This window comes from Rhinoderma darwinii, chromosome 2, assembly GCF_050947455.1.
Source record: "Rhinoderma darwinii isolate aRhiDar2 chromosome 2, aRhiDar2.hap1, whole genome shotgun sequence".
Classification (NCBI taxonomy): Eukaryota; Metazoa; Chordata; class Amphibia; order Anura; family Rhinodermatidae; genus Rhinoderma; species Rhinoderma darwinii.
The window spans coordinates 115071798-115093928 of NC_134688.1; the positions used below are offsets into that span (position 1 = coordinate 115071798).

The window sequence follows — 22131 nt, forward strand, 5'->3', positions numbered from 1 at the left end:
GCCGGACACAGGCAGGTGTCTGGACAATGGTGAACTTGGTGGTGTGGAGCCGCGGCAGTGTTGTTGGTGGATTGGGGGTCCTTGGAGTTGGTGGTAAATTGGTGTGGGGGGATTCATCGTGGGTATGGTTTCACGTCCGAGTTGCACCCGTGCGGGACCCGTTTTCACGGATCCCTCATTGACTTGAGTCTATCGAGGGATCCTTGAAAACGGAAGAAAATAGGACATGTTCTGTTTTTCAACGGACCCTTCACAAGGTCCATTAAAACAACAGCCGTGTGGACGGCCCCCGTTGTTTTAACGGCCGTCACACGGACGTATACAACGTTCGTGTGAATAAGCCCTTACAATGCTTAAGATTCCAGGATCCACTGGGCTTGGGGGGGGGGCCATGACAATCTGGGTAAACATGCTCTATGCTATTGAGGCTGATATACAGAAAAAAATTGAGTCTCCAAGGCGCTGCTGCACGGGGAAGCAATAAGCAAGCGAAGTATCAAGTAAAGTGATTTATTAGAAACAGGGCTACGCGTTTCAATGCCGCACCGGCATCTTCATCAGGCCATAAAAGAAATAAAACATCTGCACAGTTTAAATACAAACTGACCAATTAAAAAACCCGCCAATGTGACAGGGGTCAAAGTTCTCAGATGACGTCACGAATGAAAAGAAATGTAACAGTTCACACGAGGCAATAGATAGTAAAACAGCAGTCAGGACCATGGACAGCAGTAGTGTCAAACATACGCAACTGTATAAAAGGAAAGCACATAGCCGACAAGATAATAATGGTACATAGGGTATAAAAATGCGAAATTGCAGAAGGGATAATCAATGATAATGCACATAATGTTGAAATAAGAATAATATATGCCACATATAAAAGAAAAACGAAAAAAGATCCAAATATACAGTAAATAAATAACTGTGCCGCAATATGATTACTTGGAATAGACAACATCCAAATGGATGTTTGATAACTAACATACAAATGGATGTTGGGAAGAGTGTACATAATTAAGAAGGACAGAATGATGTAAACCGAAATATGTAGAAAAAATAATACCATAGAAAAGAAGTGAAATGAACAGAAGAGACAGTGCATTTGTCAATAGAAAGACGGGCATAGAAAACTGTAATGGGCAAATGATATACATAGCGATACAATAAGATACCATTAGAAAATGATGTTATGATGAGATACTATACAATTATGAAATACAATTATACGATGATGTACAATTACGTCAGTTATCACCACTAATCTTAAACCTAAATCCTGTTTTTATCCCCTGCACCATCAGGGCTCCCTTTTAGAAACTTTTTCCACTCTTGTAGGGAATGAGTTCAGAACTCTTGGCAAACCTGCACACAAATCTGATAATCTCACATATCAGGAAAGAAATTCCCTTAAAGCATTGGCAAAAAATGAGGATATCGCGATTCGTTCAGCTGACAAAGGAGGAGGCATTGTAGTTATGAACAGAGACCAGTATTTGGGTGAGACCTACAGAATTTTGGGAGATACCAATTTCTATGTTCCATTAACAGCGAACCCCTTACACGACCATTCATTAAAATATGCTAATCTGATCGAAACAGCCTTCCAGGAAGGCATCATTACTAAAAAAGAAAAGGGCTTTCTCCATATGCCATTTCCTAGCCTGCCATTTATGTACCATCTTCCCAAGATACATAAATCCATCACTAATCCCCCTGGGCGCCCGATCATTTCTGGGATAGGGTCCCTGACTAGCAACCTTTCCCATTTCGTTGATCTGCATTTACAACCCTTAGTGGCCGGCCTATATTCATATCTCAAGGATTCAACGCAAGTTATTAGAGAGCTTCTTGCCATTAATGTAACTAATCCCATGCATCCCATTAATTTTCTGACTGCAGATGTCACTGCTTTATACAGTAATATCCCTCACTCCAAAGGCCTTGAAGTCATTGAATCTGCTCTAAACACCAAAACTAACATGCCCTCGGTTCAGATTGATTTTATTACCAAATGCGTTCATTTTATTCTCCATCATAATTCGTTTAGCTTCGATAAAAAATTTTACAACCAAATAAAGGGGTGTGCTATGGGTTCCAGGTTCGCACCATCCTATGCCAACCTCTATATGGGTAACTTTGAAGATCATTATATACACCAGGATCATCGCTTCAAAAATAATATTTTATGGTATAAACGCTATATTGACGATCTTATCTTCATTTGGATGGGTAACGAGTCTGAAGCTATATCCTTTATTAAATTCCTTAATCAGAACACATATGGGCTTTCTTTCACACATACTTTTTCAGCCACGTCCATTGATTTTCTCGACTTAAATATTTCTTTTGATATTGCCTCCAATAAATTTAACACGAAAACCCATTTTAAAACGGTAGACGTCAATAGCTACCTCAATTTTAACAGTGCTCATTATCCGCCATGGATCAAGAATGTCCCGTTCGGTCAGTTTAGGAGGATTAGAAAAAATTGTACTACCAACATTGATTTTAATAGGGAATGTAATGTTCTAGAAAAAAGGTTTAAACAGAAGAATTTTCCTACCAACCTCATCAAAGGAGCTAGACGTAAAGCTGCCCTACTAACCCAAGCATCTTGTATTGAGGAAAAAGTTGTCAATAAGACTGCCCAAAATGTTAGTAATAATTTTATCACCACATTCAATAGTGGTAATAAGAAAATTAGGGAAATCCTAGAGAGGCATTGGCACATTTTAACTAGTGATCCCTATCTTAAGAATGAATTGCCCATCAAACCCGTAGTCACGTTCAGACGTTCTAAATCTCTTAAAAATATTTTGGCCCCAAGTAGACTGAGCAATCCACTGACTATTAGCTCCACTTTGCTCCCTAAATTATTAGGCTCTTTTAAATGTGGCCATCAACGCTGTATGTGCTGTACTGTGATCACTCATAGAGCCACTAAATATACGTCAACAGTGACTGATGAATCTTTTAAAATTAATAATTTCCTTAATTGTGGGAGTTCATATATTGTTTATATGCTGGAATGCCCCTGTCGTTTGCAATATATAGGCCGCACTACTCAGTGCCTGCGAACCAGAATAAATAGTCATAGGTTCAATGTCACCTCTGGTTTTATGAAACATAGTGTTTCACGTCATTTTGCCTCCACTCATAACAATCATTTTAATGAAATAACGGTCACACCCATCGAACTAATCTCATCAAACACTGCAAATAGATTTAATAAACTCAAGCAGCGCGAAAATTATTGGATCTTTAAACTCAGGACTCTACAACCATATGGTCTAAATGATCTAACTGAATCTTCCCTAGATTAATTATCATTTATTAACAGTACATTTTGTCCATCCATCATCATTAATTTCTCTGCCCGTTCGTTTGGGTCCGTTTTTTCCTCGCATTTGTGAGTGGTTTGCACTTCCTAGTTTCATGTACTCCTTTAAATTCGTTTGCCTCATAATTTTAGGTCATTTCTATGTAGCGGCATTTTCGCAATTAAATAAAGATTATTAGTGTTTTCCCTTCCTGCTCTTCATTTTCGTGATACCCTATTTTTCCAATTACTCCCTCACATTTAGGCTTTATTTATTTTATTTTTTCCTTACCCAGCCCCCTGATGATCTATCTATATATTGGTGTTCATGCAACCTGTTCCCTTTTACCCCGTTTTTTTATGTTTATTATCCGTTGATTTATTTTTGTACTGCATCTACATCATTGGATTCCGTAATTGTACATCATCGTATAATTGTATTTCATAATTGTATAGTATCTCATCATAACATCATTTTCTAATGGTATCTTATTGTATCGCTATGTATATCATTTGCCCATTACAGTTTTCTATGCCCGTCTTTCTATTGACAAATGCGCTGTCTCTTCTGTTCATTTCACTTCTTTTCTATGGTATTATTTTTTCTACATATTTCGGTTTACATCATTCTGTCCTTCTTAATTATGTACACTCTTCCCAACATCCATTTGTATGTTAGTTATCAAACATCCATTTGGATGTTGTCTATTCCAAGTAATCATATTGCGGCACAGTTATTTATTTACTGTATATTTGGATCTTTTTTCGTTTTTCTTTTATATGTGGCATATATTATTCTTATTTCAACATTATGTGCATTATCATTGATTATCCCTTCTGCAATTTCGCATTTTTATACCCTATGTACCATTATTATCTTGTCGGCTATGTGCTTTCCTTTTATACAGTTGCGTATGTTTGACACTACTGCTGTCCATGGTCCTGACTGCTGTTTTACTATCTATTGCCTCGTGTGAACTGTTACATTTCTTTTCATTCGTGACGTCATCTGAGAACTTTGACCCCAGTCACATTGGCGGGTTTTTTAATTGGTCAGTGTGTATTTAAACTGTGCAGATGTTTTATTTCTTTTATGGCCTGATGAAGATGCCGGTGCGGCATTGAAACGCGTAGCCCTGTTTCTAATAAATCACTTTACTTGATACTTCGCTTGCTTATTGCTTCCCCGTGCAGCAGCGCCTTGGAGACTCAATTTTTTTCTGTATATCAGCATTACTTTTGCGGTCTTCCGTGGATCACCGGCACTGAGTCCTGGCAGCAGCAGCAGCATTTCTCTCCATCGTTCGTTGTCCTTTGATTCTAGGTGAGCACCTAATTGGACTTCGGGATTTTGCATCCTCTTACCTTTGGTAATCTACACTATGTGGCGCCGTGTTTTGTGTCTCTTTTCTATGCTATTGAGGTGATAGTGGGGTAGACAGGAGGCCAACTGTGACTCTGTAGCCCTGGAGACCACATACAGTGGCGGATTAAGTAGACCATAGGCCCTGGGCTGTTCCACAAACTTGGGCCTCCCTTCCCCACCGCTGCTCTGCCGTGCCTATAGTGCACACCACCGTTCTGTGTGAGCATTGACAGATGGTTGTTACGATTCCCCTTATCAAAGGGCTGTGTCCCTACATACTGACGGTCTCCAACCATCGCTGACAGTATCACACTGTGTAGGGACACTTCCCCTTGACAATGGGAATGGTAACACGTATTTGTCTATTAGTCCTGGGTACACAGAGATATGTAGAATACAAGGATTACCTGCAACAGACATGTCAGAAGAGGGGACAGATCCCATATAGATCCAGTGACTCACAAGTGACGTCTTCTCTGATGGGAACCGTTTTCTTTTCTTCTCCATCTGACGCAGACCGTTATTGCGACTTCTCCTGATGAGACATCTTTGCCCATCACCTCTGCAGCCATTTCCAGCCTCTATAGAAACACACAAATGTAGACACCAAGGCCCAAAACCATACATTAAAGGGGTTGTCCAGGCATGGACCGTTTTTTTATACTGATGACCTATCGATGTGCCTGGACAACCCCTTTTACTCAGACTAATAAATTTGGACCCCAGACTAGATCATAGAATACATACAGACCCCAAACCTTCTAAACGATTGCAGTCCCCAGACCACACACCCCTAAACAAATTCAGACCCCAGAACAAGCACCCTAAATAAATACAGACCTCAGACCAGACCCCCCTAAACAAATACAGACCCCAGAACAAGTACCCTAAATACAGACCTCAGATCAAACCCCTAACTACAGACCCCAGACCTGACCCCCTAAACTAATAATGAACCCAGACCGGACTCCCTTAATACAGACCCCAGACCCCCTAAACTAATACAGACCCCTAAATAAATACCCCTAAACTAATACAGACCCCTAAATACAGACCCCATAAACTAATACAGACCCCAGACCAGACCCCTAAATACAGACACCAGACTTCAAACTAATACAGACCCCTAAATACAGACCCCAGACTTGACCCCTACACTAATAATGGCCCCAGACCTGACTCCCTTAAGTAATACAGACCCCAGACCAGACCCCCTATTCTAATACAGACCCCAGACCAGACCCCTAAATACAGACCCCTAAACTAATACAGACCCTGGAACAGGCCCCCTAAATAGACCTTATAAACGAATACAGACCCCAGACCAGACCCCCTAAATACAGACCCCAGACCTCAAACTAATGCAGAGCCCCTAAATACCGACCCTAGACCCCTTAAACTAACACAGACCCCTAAATATACAGACCCTAAACCCCTTAAACTGATACAGACCCTAGACCAGACCCCCTAAATACAGACCCCTTAAACGAATACAGACACCAAACCTCCTAAATACAGTCCCCAAACCAGGCCCCTAAATACAGACCCCCACACCAGACCCCGTAAATACAGTCCCCCTAAATACAGACCACTTAAACAAATACATCCTCTTATACTTACATAGCAGCTCTCTTCAGTCTTCTCTGTGGAGTCTTGCTGCTGCTCAAGGTCCTGCGGTCATGTGACCGGAAGTCTCTAATCAGTAGTAAGAACTTCAGAGATAAGGTCATGTGACCTTATGTCTAAAGGTCCTTTTGCAGGACATACACAATGCAGTTTTGTCGCGGTTTTTGCCGCGATTTGCAGCAAAATCGCGGCAAAACTACAATGTACTTTGTGTGGTCATGGGCCCCCCCTGGAGCCCCAGGCGGTGGCCCAAAACGCACTATGATAATCCGTCATTGCCCACATACATTGGTTTCAGCCTTGATTTGGCCTAAATCCAACCATAACCTGCTCACTCCATTAACTTATGTGAAAGAGTCTAAGACTCTGTTCACATCTTTGATATGGCTACTGTTTATAACAATTTATAATGGGGTCCGTCGGTGGTTCCATTGAGTTTTCTGTCATTTTGACGACAAGAATAGCACTGGATGCTACACTATTCTTGTTGTCAAAAGAGACGAAACCCAAATTCAAGTCTGAATATAACCCTAATGACTTCCATGAACTACGGTACATCGCCCAGAATGTATAACTGCCAGGTTGTCTACTGGGGCTGTTTTTGATGTCTCTCTACTGTAAAAATTATTATGTGTGATTTCATTATGAGCTTTATTCAAAGGTTTTTTTTTGCTATGACTTCTCCTCTGAGGGACTACAAGTTTTTACTTATGTCTGTGCAATTTAATCTGTGCCTTTCACACAGATGAAATGTAAGCCAATGTGACTTGCGCTGTCTGTTACTTTTTCGTTGATTGTTATGGGGCACTGCAGCAGGCACTGTTGATGGTGTACACTTCTGCTATCTCTGTTTATGTTCTGCAGCGTTTGGATATGCACGGGCCTATAGTGCTTATTTACATGACTGAACTTATGTGTATATATTTTGCCTAAGAAAATTAGATTTTGGTAGAGGGAAGTAGAAATTGTTTTTCGGTTAAAAATTATTTCCTCATTTCATCCTCAAGAATTTAATTATGGCAGTAGCACGAGCAGATTCTTTATTGCTGTTTACTTGCACAGATCCTACAGGCCTGTCTTTGTGTTCCTGGAATTCTTTATTCTCAGTCTATCACCATAGTTTCCAACGTTTTAAATTATTTTCCGGGGAAATTTCTGCACTAGTTTGACTGACATCTAGTATGGTGGCTGGTATCTCTCTCTCTGCTTATCCAGTTGTTTACAGGCAGGTGATGTCTCACTTTATCTCTAGGGCTAGGTGATATGTGCTGACCACTGCTGGTAGCATAAAAGCCAGCATAGATAGTGCCACATTCAGTGCCCCTTGTAGATGGTGCCCCGCACTGCCCGCATTAGATAGTGACACACACTGATCCCTGTAGATATTGCCACACACAGCCCCCTGTAGATAGTGCGACATGACTCCCCTGTAGGTGATGCCACATGGCCCCCCTGTAGTTAGTGCCACACAGCTAACTGTAAATAGTGCCACACGGTCCCCTGTGGATAGTGCCACACGGTCCCCTGTAGATAGTGCCACATGGTCCCCTGTAGATTGTGCCACACACCCGATTTAGATAGTGCCACAGTGCCCCCTCTAGATAATGCCACAGTACCCCCTGTAGACAGAGCCATACAGCGCCCCTGTAGATAGTGCCACAGTGCTCTCTATAGAGAGTGCCACATACAGCCTCCCTGTAGAGAGTGCCATGCACACCCCCTTTTTAGATAGTGTCAAAGTGCCCTCTGTAGATAGTGCCACCAACAGCCCCCCTGTAAAGTGCCACACAGTGTAAAACTTTAGGAAATAAGAGCCTTTGCATATCAATCATGATTTGTATAGAATGTTTTTTCTTTGAGAAAGAAAATGTATAGGTTGGCATAAGTATGCCAGAAATATGTATAAAAATACCCTTTCATCGTTGATTGAATACTAATGATTAAATGTTTAAAATTGGCAAAATATAAACAAATATGCAGAAAATCATATGCAAACAAAGAGTATGGCACATGTTTGCATATGTCGCTCTATGGACTTCCACTATAAATAAAATGTATATGTTGCATATAAAAAGCCTTACACAATAGCCTTGGCTAAAAAATTTATCCTTGACAAAAACGCATGCTAATATAACACTTTTTGGCATAAGCGTGGCCCATAGAATATATTCGGATACTTCACAGATAGGTTCCTATATGTTAAAATAAATAAGGAATAGAATTAAAAAAAGGAGGGGTCTAAGATATATTGTTATTGCCTTTTACACCACATCTTCTATCCATTTGAGAACCTTTTTTGTAAAAAGAAAAAAAATGTATAGTAACCTATCCGTGAAGAATTACATTGATTTCTATTGCCCAAATGCAAACGAAGTGTTATTTTGGCATACATTTTTGTGCAATACTGTCACTGTATGGCCCCATGCACACAAACATGCTTTTGCGGCCACAATTCCCCCGAAAATCCACGGGAGAATTGCGGCCCCATTCATTCCTATGAGGCCATGCACACGACCGTGGTTTTCACGGTCCGGGTATGGCCCCGCAGCCCGGACATCAGAAAGAACGGGCAAGCCTAATTATGGCTGTGTTCTGCGGTCCGGGCTCATTCAAAAAAATGGCCGCGGCCATGTGCACGGCCCGCGATTTGCGGGCGGCTTGCGGCTGTCACTTCGTGGTCGGCCGACCCGGAAACACAGCCGTGCACATGGCTACGGTCGTGTGCATGAGGCCTAGTGAAGCACTCCATATAACGTTCAACTTTTAATAACATTACATTTCTGGTTTTAGTGTGTGAAAGTGATTAGAATATGTTTAAAAGATAACATTTTGCATGGACTCCATCTTGTATGGTAGGCGTCCATAGTAGATGCAGGAAAGTTTCATCTTCACTAACATCTATGTATCAATCCTTAGCAAAATCCTTGAAACTTTTTTGGTCCACCTGAATATAAATGTATAATACACATTCAGAAAATATATACGCATCCATAATAATAAAGTGGTCTGACTCCTTGTGCTTAGTTGCTGCAAACGTTTTATTAGCTGGTTAAGCAGACATGGCACATGAACAGTACATTGCTACAATGCTGAAGAGTAGTGTCCCATTTAATACACAAAAGAAGGAAATATATAGCACCAAAGTCGCTTTACAGCTCTGTTGTCTTTAAGCATTTCCTGTTCTTGGCACCAGCGAGAGCCCAAAACCAACCAGCGGGCTTACGTATGTGGTCAATGTGTAGTGAGGCCATACTGCTATACCTGGGAGATTTATGACATGTATTGTGACAAATAGACTTATGTAATATGTTCAATATTTGCGTTCATTGTACACCCATACATCAACTAATTGAGTTATATTTCAGTATTGGTTAAATGCTCTCAGAAGAGGAGAAAGTGAATGGGAAGATATATTCATAGTGTAAGATGTCATTGGAATAGAAAACATATAACACAATCTGGGACATAGTCACTTAAGAGATGTTTTACCAAAACAGAAATTAATATTGGTAACGCAACCCCTGAACGCCACATAGATGACATTCAAAATTAAAATGGTCACTCATTTAGTATAGCAGAGGCTGCTCCACGCTCCCTAGGTATGTGATGATTAGGGGTGTTAAAGGGGCTTTCTAGATCTGGAAATTTTACTTCTCCCCTTCAGAAGATCGCTCCTTCCTGGACTCAGTCACAACCTGCTGTATTTAAATATAGACACAAAATAAATATATATATATATATATATATATATATATATATATATATATATATATAATCACAGAAAAAGAACTACTGTATATTAATTTAAAATCACCGAACAGGCAAAAACTTACAGGTACACACACCAATTCCCAACAGGATGCAGACAAATCACAGTGCTACATAGAGGGAGATTGGCCGAGTGCAATATACTGATGAACCGCCACTGTCACACCTACTATTCATGAGGGGGGTGACTGCTTAGTATTATCATTGCACACAGATATAGCTTCTATAAGTGTGCCAGTCACACAGTTACATGTAGTGCACCATGCTGGCATACAGCCTATAAGTTACGCCCATACTATTAGGTCAGATGGGCTGCCCAGCACCTTCTAAGTGTACCACACAAAGTACTGACACACTATTCTCCCCCAGCATTACAAGGCCTGGCTGCATTCTGAATAGATATCCATGATAAACGATAAATATCCACGATAAACATGAGGTATTAGTTGATATTTTGGTAAAAACACGCAAGCTCGCAACCCGCGTCAAGAGTCCTAATCGTATTGCCAGTCCCTACTCTCCTATTCTAACAAATCACTGAACAGGCCATACTTACTTACAAGGGCAGGTACACACACACACACACACACCAATTCTCAGCAGGATGCAGACAGTTTGTGAGTTGTTTGTAATAGGAGTGTAGGGAGTCGCAATACGATGAGGACCCTTGACGCCGGTTGCGAGCTTGCAAATTTTGGCCAAAATATAAACTAATACTTCATGTTTATCATGGATATTTATAGTTTATTATGGATATCTTTTCCATATGCAGTCAGGCCTTATAGTGCTGTCGGAGAATAGTGTGTCAGTACTTTGTGTGGTACATTTAGAAGCAGCCCACCTAACCTAATAGTATGGGCGTAACTAAAATGCTGTATGCCAGCATGGTGCACTACATGTAACCTTGTGACCGGCACACTTATAGAAGCTATATCTGTGTGCAATGATAATACTAAGCAGCCACCCCCCTCATGAATAGTAGGCGTGGGAGTGTCTGTTCATTAGTATATTGCATGCCCTATAACACACGGTGGGAGTAACTATTCATAAATTTATTAGACAACAGGATTGTGTAGAACACAAACTGAAATTTTTTTTACTCCCGCTAACTGTGTGCCAAAAAATTCTATAAAAATAAGAAAATGTTATCAATGTCACTAATATCATAATACATTCAATTAATGTACTAACCACGTACAAAACAGACGACTTTATAACAAAGTGTCCATGGACTACCATTAACTGACAATATTTTTTACAGTCTCGATAAGGGTCACAGAGAATAGTTATTTGGGATTAACCAACTATCTTTTATTGAAAATTACTTTTCGATGTGCTCACTTTTATGAAGGGTTTGATAAATTTACCAGATAGTGAATGGAGGCATTCCTACCAATTGTACCAGAGGACAATACCAATACAGACAGACAAATGTTTTAATATTGCCCTATAATTATGAATGCTGGAATTGTCACTAGGGATTTGATCCCTAAATCATAGCAGAGGCTAATACTGATAGCACCACAGGTTAGTTGAATGCTAAATAGCGAATGGAGGCATTCGTCCCAACAGTACTGTACGCTAAGGGTATGTTCACAAGATTAACAAAATACGTCTGAAAATACAGAGCTGTTTTCAAGGGAAAACAGCTCCTGATTTTCAGATGTTTTTCGCTGCCTTTTTTGGAGAACTTTTCAATAGAGTCTATGAGAAAACGGCTCCAAAAACATCCCAAGAAGTGTCCTGCACTTCTTTTGACAAAACGTCATTTTACGCCCCCTATTTTGACAGCGACGTGTATAATGACAGCTCGTCTGCACAGAGGATCGTAAGACCCATTGCAGGCAATGGGCACATATTTGTCGACGTATTGGAGCCGTCTTTTCAGGCGTAATTCGAGGCGTAAAACGGCTCTATTACATCTGAGAAGAGGTCGTGTGCACATACCCTAATACAAAAGGGTAATTTTGATATTACTCTATAATTGTAAACGTTTAAATTCTCACTAAATCAAAGAAATTGCCTAACTAAATTGGAGGCATTAATCAAAAGTAAGTAATCAAGTAATCAAAAAAATTGTCCTGCAATTATGAATTCACAGACTCCTCAAGAAAGATGGATTTCTAACTAGAGAATGGAGGCATTCCTCTCTCTGCCTAAATAAGTACCTATAGATTGTCTGGCTAGTCTACATGGATGTGTAGATTAAAATTTCCCTAATTAGACTCCCTACATGTTTCACCATCTATAATGGCATCTTCAGGGGAGATGGCTGTTGGTATAACAATCGCGGGTGCATTGGCGTCTCCTTAAATAACATACCCCATCCCTCCTTTCCTTCTTCTCCCATCCTCAAAACGATACCTCCCTAAAATGACGTCTATCCAACCAGAATGATAATAACAAATCTGATGACCGTCTTTTAGTTCCCCATTGGGTACCGTAGGATGACGAGCGGCATCAGCGTCACACCGACTAAGGGGAAACGGCTGCAGCAAAATCCGCTCTCCAAAAGCCAAATGGTGCTCCCTCGGCTCTGAACCCTACAGCGTCCCCAAACAGCAGTTTCCTTCAACATATATGGCATCGTCATACCTGGGAGAACCCTTTTAACAATTTTTGGGGTGTGTGTCTCCAGCGTCATAAGCTGGGCATGACATATTTGCCACTGAATGGCATATCTAGGGAAAAATATAAATTTTTAATTTGCACCATCCGCAGCGCATTCATTTATGGAAAAGACCTGTGGGGTGAAAATGCTCACTACACCCCTTAATAAATGCCTTGAGGGGTGCAGTTTCCATAGTGGGGGTCACTTATCAGGGGTTTCTTTTTATTATTTCACATCTGAGCCTCTGCAGTTGTGAACCAATACTTTGTAAATCGCCAAATTAGGCCTCCACTCCGCATGGTACTCTTCACTTCTGAGCCCTGTCATATGTCCAGACAAAAGATTAGGGCCACATGTAGGGTGTTTCTAAAACCGGGAAACACCGCATAATAATTAGAGAGCTGTCTTGTTATGGTGGCACAAGCCGGGCACCACATATTGGCATATCTATGGAAAAAAATCCCATTTTCACTCTGCAACATCGAGTGAACACTAATTTCTACAAAACACCTGCAGGGTTAAAATGCTTACTACACCCCTTGGTAAATGCATTGAGGGGTGTAGTTTCCAAAATGGGGTCACTTCTGGGGGGTTTCCACTGTTTTGGGCTCACAGGCGCCCAGAAACCAATCCAGCAACATCTGCACTCCAAATGGCGGTCCTTCCCTTCTGAGCCCTGCCGTTTGCCCAAACAGCAGTTTATTACCACATATGGGGTATTGCCGTACTCGGGAGAAATTGCTTTACAAATGTTGGGTTCTTTTTTTCCTTTATTTGTTGAGAAAATGAAAAATTTGCGCTAAAGCTACGTCTTATTGAAGAAAAAGGACTGTTTTTATTTTCACTGCCTAATTCTAATAAATTCTATGAAACATCTGTGGGGTCAAAATGCTCACTACACCCCTAGATGAATTCCTCAAGAGGTGTAGTTTCCTAAATGGAGTCCCTTTTTGGGCGTTTTCATTGTTTTGTCCCCTCAGGGGCTTTGCAAATGTGACATGGCCTCTGCAAACCATTCCTGCTAAATGTGATATCCAAAAGCCAAATAGTGCTGTTTCCCTTCTAAGCCCTGCCGTGTGTCCAAACAGCCGTTTATTACCACATGTGGAGTATTGTTTTACTCGGGAGAAATTGCTTTACAAATTTTGTGGTGCTTTTTCTCCTTCAGTCCTTCTGGAAATGAGAAAAAATTAGCTAAACCTAGATTTTTTTGGAAAAAATTTAGATTATTATTTTCAGGGCCTACTTCCAATAATTTCTGTAAAAAACCTGTGCGGTCAAAATGCTCACTACACCCCAAGATAATTTCCTTGAGGTGTCTAGTTTCCCAGATGGGGTTACTTTTGGGGGATTTTTACTGTTTTGTCACTGCAAGAGCCCTTCAAACCTGACATGGTGCCTAAAATATATTCTAACAAAAATAAGGCCCCAAAATCCACTAGGTGGTCCTTTGCTTCTGAGGCCGGTGCTTCATTCCAGTAGCACGCTACGGCCACATGTGGGATATTTCCTAAAACTGCAGAAACTGGGCAACAAATATTGAGTTGCATTTCTCTGGTAAAACCTTCTGTGTTATAAAAAAAATGGTATTAAAAATTTATTTCTGCAGAAAAATATGAAATGTGTACATTTCACCTCTACTTTGCTTTAATTCCTGTGAAATGTGTAAAGGGTTAAGACATTTTCTAAATGCTGTTTTGAATACTTTGAGGGGTGAAGTTTTTAAAATGGGGTGACTTTTTGGGGGTTTCTAATATATAAGGCCCTCAAAACTACTTCACAACTGAACTGGCCCCTGTAAAAATAGCCTTTTGAAATTTTCTTGAAAATGTGAGAAATTGCTGCTAAAGTTCTAAGCCTTGTAATGTCCTAGAAAAATAAAAGGATGTTCAAAAAACGATGCCAATCTAAAGTAGACATATGGGTGATGTTAATTAGCAACAATTTTGTGTGGTATAACTGCCTGTCTTACAAGCAGATACATTTAAATTGAGAAAAATGCTAATTTTTGCAATTTTCGCAAATTTTTGGTGTTTTTCACATTTAAATACTGAACATATCGAGCAAATTTTGCCAGTAACATAAAGTCCAATGTGTCACGAGAAAACAATCTCAGAATCGCTTGCATAGGTGAAAGCATTCCGGAGTTATTACCACATAAAGGGACACATGTCAGGTTTGAAAAATGAGGCTCTGTCAGGAAGGTCAAAAGTTGCTAAAGAGGGAAGGGGTTAATATATAGCAAATCTATCACAACAGAGGGAAACACAATCATCTATTGCAAATGGCTAATATTATTATTTGTGAGATACATAAAACAAATCCGATGGTGTAGGATTACTTTTCAGTATTTATTTATATCCATCACGTTATCTAGCTTTTTTTTTTAACATGAGCTATATCATAATTATAAATATAAGAATAAGATCCAGAAATCTTTATATAAGTACAGAAATACTCAAATTATGGAGTGAAGGTAAACCCTTCATTGAGTCCTTTTGGGTTAAAGAGAATCAAATCTGTAAATGCATTTCGCTTCTGTTTTCAATAACAGATTGTCAATATAAGGGCATGACCACACGTGGCGGATTTCCTCCGTAACTGTCCGCATCAATGCCGCACAGAATCTGCATTGCAGATTCTGCTGCGGATCTGCACAAAATGTGCAGAAAATTGATGCGGACTAGCTGCTGCGGACTGCGGGAAAAGTGCTTCCCTTCTCCCTATGTGCAGGATAGAGAGAAGGGACAGCACTTTCCCTAGTGAAAGTAAACGATTTTCATACTTACCGGCCGTTGTCTTGGTGACGCGTCCCTCTTTCGGCATCCAGCCCGACCTCCCTGGATGACGCGCCAGTCCATGTGACCGCTGCAGCCTGTGCTTGGCCTGTGATTGGCTGCAGCCGTCACTTACACTGAAACGTCATCCTGGGAGGCCGGACTGGAGACAGACGCAGGGAGTTCTCGGTAAGTATGAACTTATATGTTTTTTTTACAGATACATGTATATTGAGATCGGTAGTCACTGTCCCGGGTGCAGAAACAGTTACTGCCGATCGCTTAACTCTTTCAGCACCCTGGACAGTGACTATTTACAGACGTCTCCTAGCAACGCTCCCGTCATTACGGGAGCCCCATTGACTTCCTCAGTCTGGCTGTAGACCTAGAAATACATAGGTCCAGCCAGAATGAAGAAATGTCATGGTAGTAAAACCAATACGCTCCGCAGCACACATAAGATCTGCGGACTTCATTGCGGAATTTTGACTCTCCATTGAAGTCAATGGAGAAATTCCGCCATGAGTCCGCAACCAGTCCGCCACTGCTCCGCAACAGACAGAGCATGCTGCGGACACCACATTCCGCTCCGCAGCCTATGCTCCGCAGCAGAATTGTACGCAGCGTCTAAACGAACACTGCTAAATTAAAGTGAAAGTCAATGGAGAAACGGCTCCGCTGCGGATTAACGCTGCGGAGTGTCCGCAGCGGAATTTAAGTGAAATTCCGCCACGTGTGAACCCGCCCTTACTGCCTCGTGGGCCCAACTTCATCCGTCCGCTGAATTTGCAGAATTTTATGTCACTTAAAGAGGCTCTGTCACCAGATTTTGCAACCCCTATCTGCTATTGCAGCAGATCGGCGCTGCAATGTAGATTACAGTAACGTTTTTATTTTTAAAAAACGAGCATTTTTGGCCAAGTTATGGCCATTTTTGTATTTATGCAAATGAGGCTTGCAAAAGTACAACTGGGCGTGTTTAAAGTAAAAGTCCAACTGGGCGTGTATTATGTGCGTACATCGGGGCGTTTTTACTACTTTTACTAGCTGGGCGTTCTGATGAGAAGTATCATCCACTTCTCTTCAGAACGCCCAGCTTCTGGCAGTGCAGATCTGTGTCGTCACTCACAGGTCCTGCATCGTGTCGGCCACATCGGCACCAGAGGCTACAGTTGATTCTGCAGCAGCATCAGCGTTTGCAGGTAAGTAGCTACATCGACTTACCTGCAAACGCCGATGCTGCTGCAGAATCATCTGTAGCCTCTGGTGCCGATGTGTCCTCGCTCGTCTGACACGATGCAGGACCTGTGAGTGACGTCACAGCGTGATCTCTCGAGAACACGGCTGTGTCTGCACTGCCAGAAGCTGGGCGTTCTGAAGAGAAGTGGATGATACTTCTCGTCAGAGCGCCCAACTAGTAAACGTATTAAACACGCCCCGATGTACGCACATAATACACGCCCAGTTGTACTTTTACTTTTCAACACGCCCAGTTGTACTTTTGCAAGCCTCATTTGCATAAATACAAAAATGGTCATAACTTGGCCAAAAATGCTCGTTTTTTAAAAATAAAAACGTTACTGTAATCTGCATTGCAGCGCCTATCTGCTGCAATAGCAGATAGGGGTTGCAAAATCTGGTGACAGAGCCTCTTTAAATTATTTTGATCGACAAATATCATATGTTTGATAAGTGGGGTGTCCTTCTTGGTTCTGATATTACTTATATGTTGTAGTACCCTCCGTCTAAACTGTTGAACTGTCTTACCAACGTACAGAAGTGAAGAGCTAGATTGTGCTACATAAATTATGCCCTCAGTCTTACAGTTAATAAATTTGCGAATGTTATAGATTCTTTTGTCCACTGGATTATCAAAAGACTTCCTTTGACATATCAGACTTTGTTCACATGCTTTACAATCACTGCATTTTAAGAAACCGTTTGGTCTGCTTCAGAGCCATGTTTGTCCTGATACTGATTAGTGTTCCCTATAATGTGAGCGACAGCGCGGCCACGCACCTTCTACAGTCCCTCCGCTCACTAAACTTTAAAGCCCGCACACTGTCACGGGCGGCGGGCGGATACAGTGGTGGATAATCAAAAGGGCGGCCCGGTGGTGTCGCTAGCACCGTAGGGGGCCCCGGTGCTAGAGACAGCCATATTCACTTGTGTCTGCATCCTCAAGAAGCAGATACAAATTAATACTATAAGCTGCAGGACACGTTGGGCCTGCAGCCTATAAGGCACTGGGAAGACTCCCTGCGCAGGCCGGCGTGATGATGTCACTTCATCACGCCGGTCTGCGCAAGCGTACGACCCGCAAGGCTGTGCAGCTCTCCGTCCGTCGCGGGAAGAAGGCAAGGTAAGTACCATATTTTTTTAGGGGAGGGAGGCTAAGTGGCAATATACACGGGGGGGGGGATTGCTGTGTAGAAACTATATACATGGCGGGATTGCTGTGTAGCACTATATACAAGCGGAGGACTGTGTGGCACTATATACAAGGGGGGGCATTGTGGCACTATATACAAGGGGGGCTATGTAGCTCTATATACAAGGGGGGCAGTGTGGTACTATATTCAAGGGGGGCTATGTGTGATGCTATCTACAGGGGGAGTGGCGCTATCCACAGGGGTGTGTGTGTGTGTGTGGCGCTCCCTATGGGGGGGGGGCTGTGTCGCGATATCTATAGGTAGGGCTGTGTGTGATGCTGTCTACAGGGGGATGTGTGTGGCGCTATCTATAGGGGTGTGTGTGACTATCTACAGGTGGTCTGTGTGGCGCTATTTAGAGGGACAATGGTGTAAGGGAGGGATTCCTTCATTGATGCCTATAATTGGTGTTTATAACTTACTGGTGTACTTGTAATATTATAGTATTTAAAAAAATTAAAACTAATTTAAAATAAGCTTTCTTATTCTCTTATTTAGCACGCTATATTAGCGTTTTATGGGGGTATTACTTTTGGCCATCAGATCGCCCACCATTGATGGAGACTTGCCCTGCTCCCTAACTGCCCCGCTCAGGAGCTGCCTAGACTTAGAGGGAACATTGATACTGATCCATTAGTATGTAGATGGCTATGTGATAAGAAGTCTTTACAATTTCTCCCTCTTCTGTATGTTATCATTGGTTTTGATGGCAATACTTTACATAGGTCGTCATCACTCCTCAGGATTCCCCAATGTTTTGAGAGGATTTTTTTATATCACAATTCTGGTTGCCAAACGTCCTTATACAGCTGATCAATTTTTCTTTAAGGGTTTCATAGACTCCGGAAACTTTTTGGTTTATGAATGTGTTACGATCTTTGCTTCGTGATAGCCGTTTTTTAAGGTTTTACATGAGCAGCCCAAAATTTAGCATAATAATCACTACTAACAATTTCAAAATCTTCTCCCCTGGAGCAATTTCCTCTTGCCCATAAATACTGCCCAACTGGTATACGCTTTTTAAGGCTCTCAGGATGATAACTATTCCACATTAGTAAATTATTAGTAGAGGTTGGTTTGTGAAATTTTTTTGTTGAATATGTAGGTTATCATCAATCCATATTGTCAAGTCCAAGAAATTAATTGCGTTTTTATGTATCTCACACATAATGCCTAAATTATTTTTATTCAAAACTTAGACCTCATGCACACGACCGTAGCCATGTGCACGGCCGTGATTTTCTTGTTGGCCGGCAGCAGAGTGTCACCCGCGAGCCGCCCGCAAATCGCGGCCCGTGCACATGGCCGCGTCCATTATTTCCTATGAGACTGGGACCGCAGAACAGGGCCGTAATAAGACATGCCCGTTCTTTCTGCGGTCCAGGCTCCTGGGCCATGCACAGACTGTGGAAACCACGGTCGTGTGCATGGCCCTATAGAAATGAATGGGGCCGCAATTCTCCCGTGGATTTTCGGGGGAATTGCGGCCGCAAAAGCACGTTCGTGTGCATGGGGCCTAAGACAAAATCCTGAAATAATTGTGACTCAGCCTCCCAGAGTATCAACACATCATCGTTGTATCGCCCACAGAAGGCTACGTGATTATAAAACAAAAGGTCCTCATCAAAGACAAACTTGTCCTCCCACCTGCCCAAGAGGAGATTGGCATATGAAGGAGCAGAAGATGTCCCCATAGCCACCCCCCTGAGCTGGTGGTGTTCGATATATGGAGAAAATACAAAGGAGAGAGATGGCGCTGCTCTAAGGTGATAACGTATTGTCAAATGGTAATTTGTGTAGAAGTGAGTTTTGATAGACTCACCTGATCTAGTTGTGCAGGATCATCAGCACAACTTAACTTTGCTGCTTGTCGGGTGAATTCACCCTAATCTCGGACACACTGTGCAGGCCGCTGGAGCAGACCCACGGTTGATAGCTCCAAAATTGGTGTTTCCTTGCCGTGGTCACTTAGAATGAAGAACACGGGAAAAATGCTCCTTGCATTGGGCATTCACCTGACGAAGACCTCAGCACAAGGTTGAAATGCATTGCAGCAGTGACTTTTATTGTTTTTTAGTAGGTTCTAAATAAATTGTTTTAAACTTCATCTGATGGTTCTGTGGAATTACTGAACCACCCACACAAGAGCGCACGATGCATGGAGCATTTTTCCCAGGTTCTTCATCCTGAGCTGGTGGTAGAAGGTTTCTCAAAAGAGAAAAAAATTGTGCCTTAAAGTAAAATCCAAAAATTCAAAAATGTTTAAGTTTGGGTTCTACACAATCCTGTTTTCCAAAAAATAAATATATAAATATATATAGAGAGAGAGAGAGACAAAACAGGGAATCATATTGTGCTCCATAGTTAGTGTGCTGTTAGGCTACCCTCACCCCTCTTTCACTCCTTTAAAATATTAAAGGGATTGTACCACCTATTAGGGAATATCAACATCAAAGGGCACCCCTTTCTGTGAGGTGGAATGAAGAGCTGGTACAAAAAAGCAACTCCCGATCTGGTAGACTCCATGCAACCATGTATTTATTACATGGTCCAGTTATACTAATGGGTGCCATGTAATACTACATTTCACCTGCATTGGCCACATTTTCCATGCAGTTACCTGCAGTGGGTTTAGTGAAGATGGAACCGTGGTAATTAAGGGTCCTCTTACACGGTCCGACATGGGCCGTGTAAACAAGCGTCGATCAACAAGACAGCTCATTTATTGGCGCTCATTTGCTGCTTTCACAAGGAGCTATGTTTGGGGACGAGCGATCATTGCCACGATCATTCCTCCTCATACATTTCTATCATGTCGGCAGCACAGTTCCCTATTTATGAAGGGAGGTGTGCTGCCTACAACGATATTATTTCTTGCAGCATAAACTATACAATTAGTCGATGAAAGAGCTTTTGCTCGATCATTGGCTAATCATTGCCCTGGGCAGCTTTACACAGGGAAATGATCGGGAAAATGGGTTTCTGTGAACGCTCATTGGCCCGTGTAAAAGGGCCTTAAATGATCGCTGCAGGGCTTTCAATCAAAGGAGGGCTTGTACAGTCAGGACAATACATTTAAAATGCACTGGGGTATAAAAGGATGCATTGGAGTGCCTGTATTCTAACTTTCCATAAAAAAAAATATTCCTACCATTCCTCAAAAATCATCAGATGAACATGGCTTTTTTTAGTTAGGCCCCATGCACACGACCGTATTTTTTCCCTCCGATAAATACTGGCCGTAAATACGGGTCCTTTGTCACACGTTTTTAATCCGTAAATACGGGTCCGTTGTCATCTGTATTCCACTTGTATTTACGGTCCCGTAAAAAAAGGGGGGCTGGAAATGATGTCACAATCATGTCCAAACCACTTAAAAGGGTTACATGTTCGATCAGACGCCATTTTCTCTGCTTCTCTTTATTTAAACATTTAAATCCCCTGATGTCGCCCAGCAACGCTCCCGTAATTAAGGGTGTACACAAGTAGCCACCCGTAATTACGGGAGCCCCATAGACTTCTATGGGCTTGCCCGTGCCGTAATTACAGCCTGAAATAGGACATGTTCTATATTTTTCAACGGCCCGGGCACCTTCCTGTACGCAAACAGGAAGGTACCCGTGGCCAATAGTAGTCTATGGACAGAAGTAATAGAAGTAATTACGGGCGTTTTTACGGTCGTGTGCATGGGGCCTTATTTAAATAAGGCAAGGGCTCCACATGTAACATTCGGAAATTATGACATTAATAAATGCCTTATTTTGGCACCTATATGTAGACAGTATGCCTCACCTCTCCATCTCGAGTCTCAATAGTTTTAATCACAACAGTTTTCCTTGTGTGAACTTCAGAGCTGTGATCTAATTCAGGAGCTGCTGAGAGATAAAAAGCATTCTACATCACAGTATAAACATTACTGAGAACCAACAAAAAACATTCTACAGATCAGTCAAAGGACCTTTTACAGGAGCAAATGATCTGGCAAACAAGCGTTCACATGAATGCTCATTCTCGATCATTACACTAGGTAAATAGGGCAAACGCTCGTTCATCGGCTGATCTGCTTGTCTATGCAGCAAATAAAATGGTCGCTAGTTGGCAGCACATGTCCCTGTGTGAACAGGGAGATATGCTGCCCACATGATGGAAATTTATGGAGACAAACAATCATAGTAATGATCATTCATCCCCATACATTACCCATCATATGACCTTGTGAAAGGAGCAAA

The 22131-nt window shown here is 41.8% G+C and overlaps 1 protein-coding gene across 2 annotated transcripts in view; it reads right to left on the reverse strand.

Annotated features, from left to right (window-relative positions):
• Nucleotides 1–9334: 9334 nt before the first annotated feature.
• PRPH (peripherin) overlaps nt 9335–22131 on the reverse strand; it is a 42503-nt gene continuing 29706 nt past the window's right edge. Inside the window, exons 8-9 of one of the 2 annotated variants that reach the window (XM_075850206.1) lie at nt 21695–21774; nt 9335–10012 (exon numbers count right to left, since the gene is read on the reverse strand). In XM_075850206.1, the coding sequence (XP_075706321.1) occupies nt 9962–10012; nt 21695–21774 (131 nt within the window). In that variant the 3' untranslated portion in view covers nt 9335–9961. Of the gene's footprint in view, nt 10013–21694; nt 21778–22131 lie in introns of both variants that reach the window. The other variant, XM_075850205.1, reaches the window with a different exon arrangement.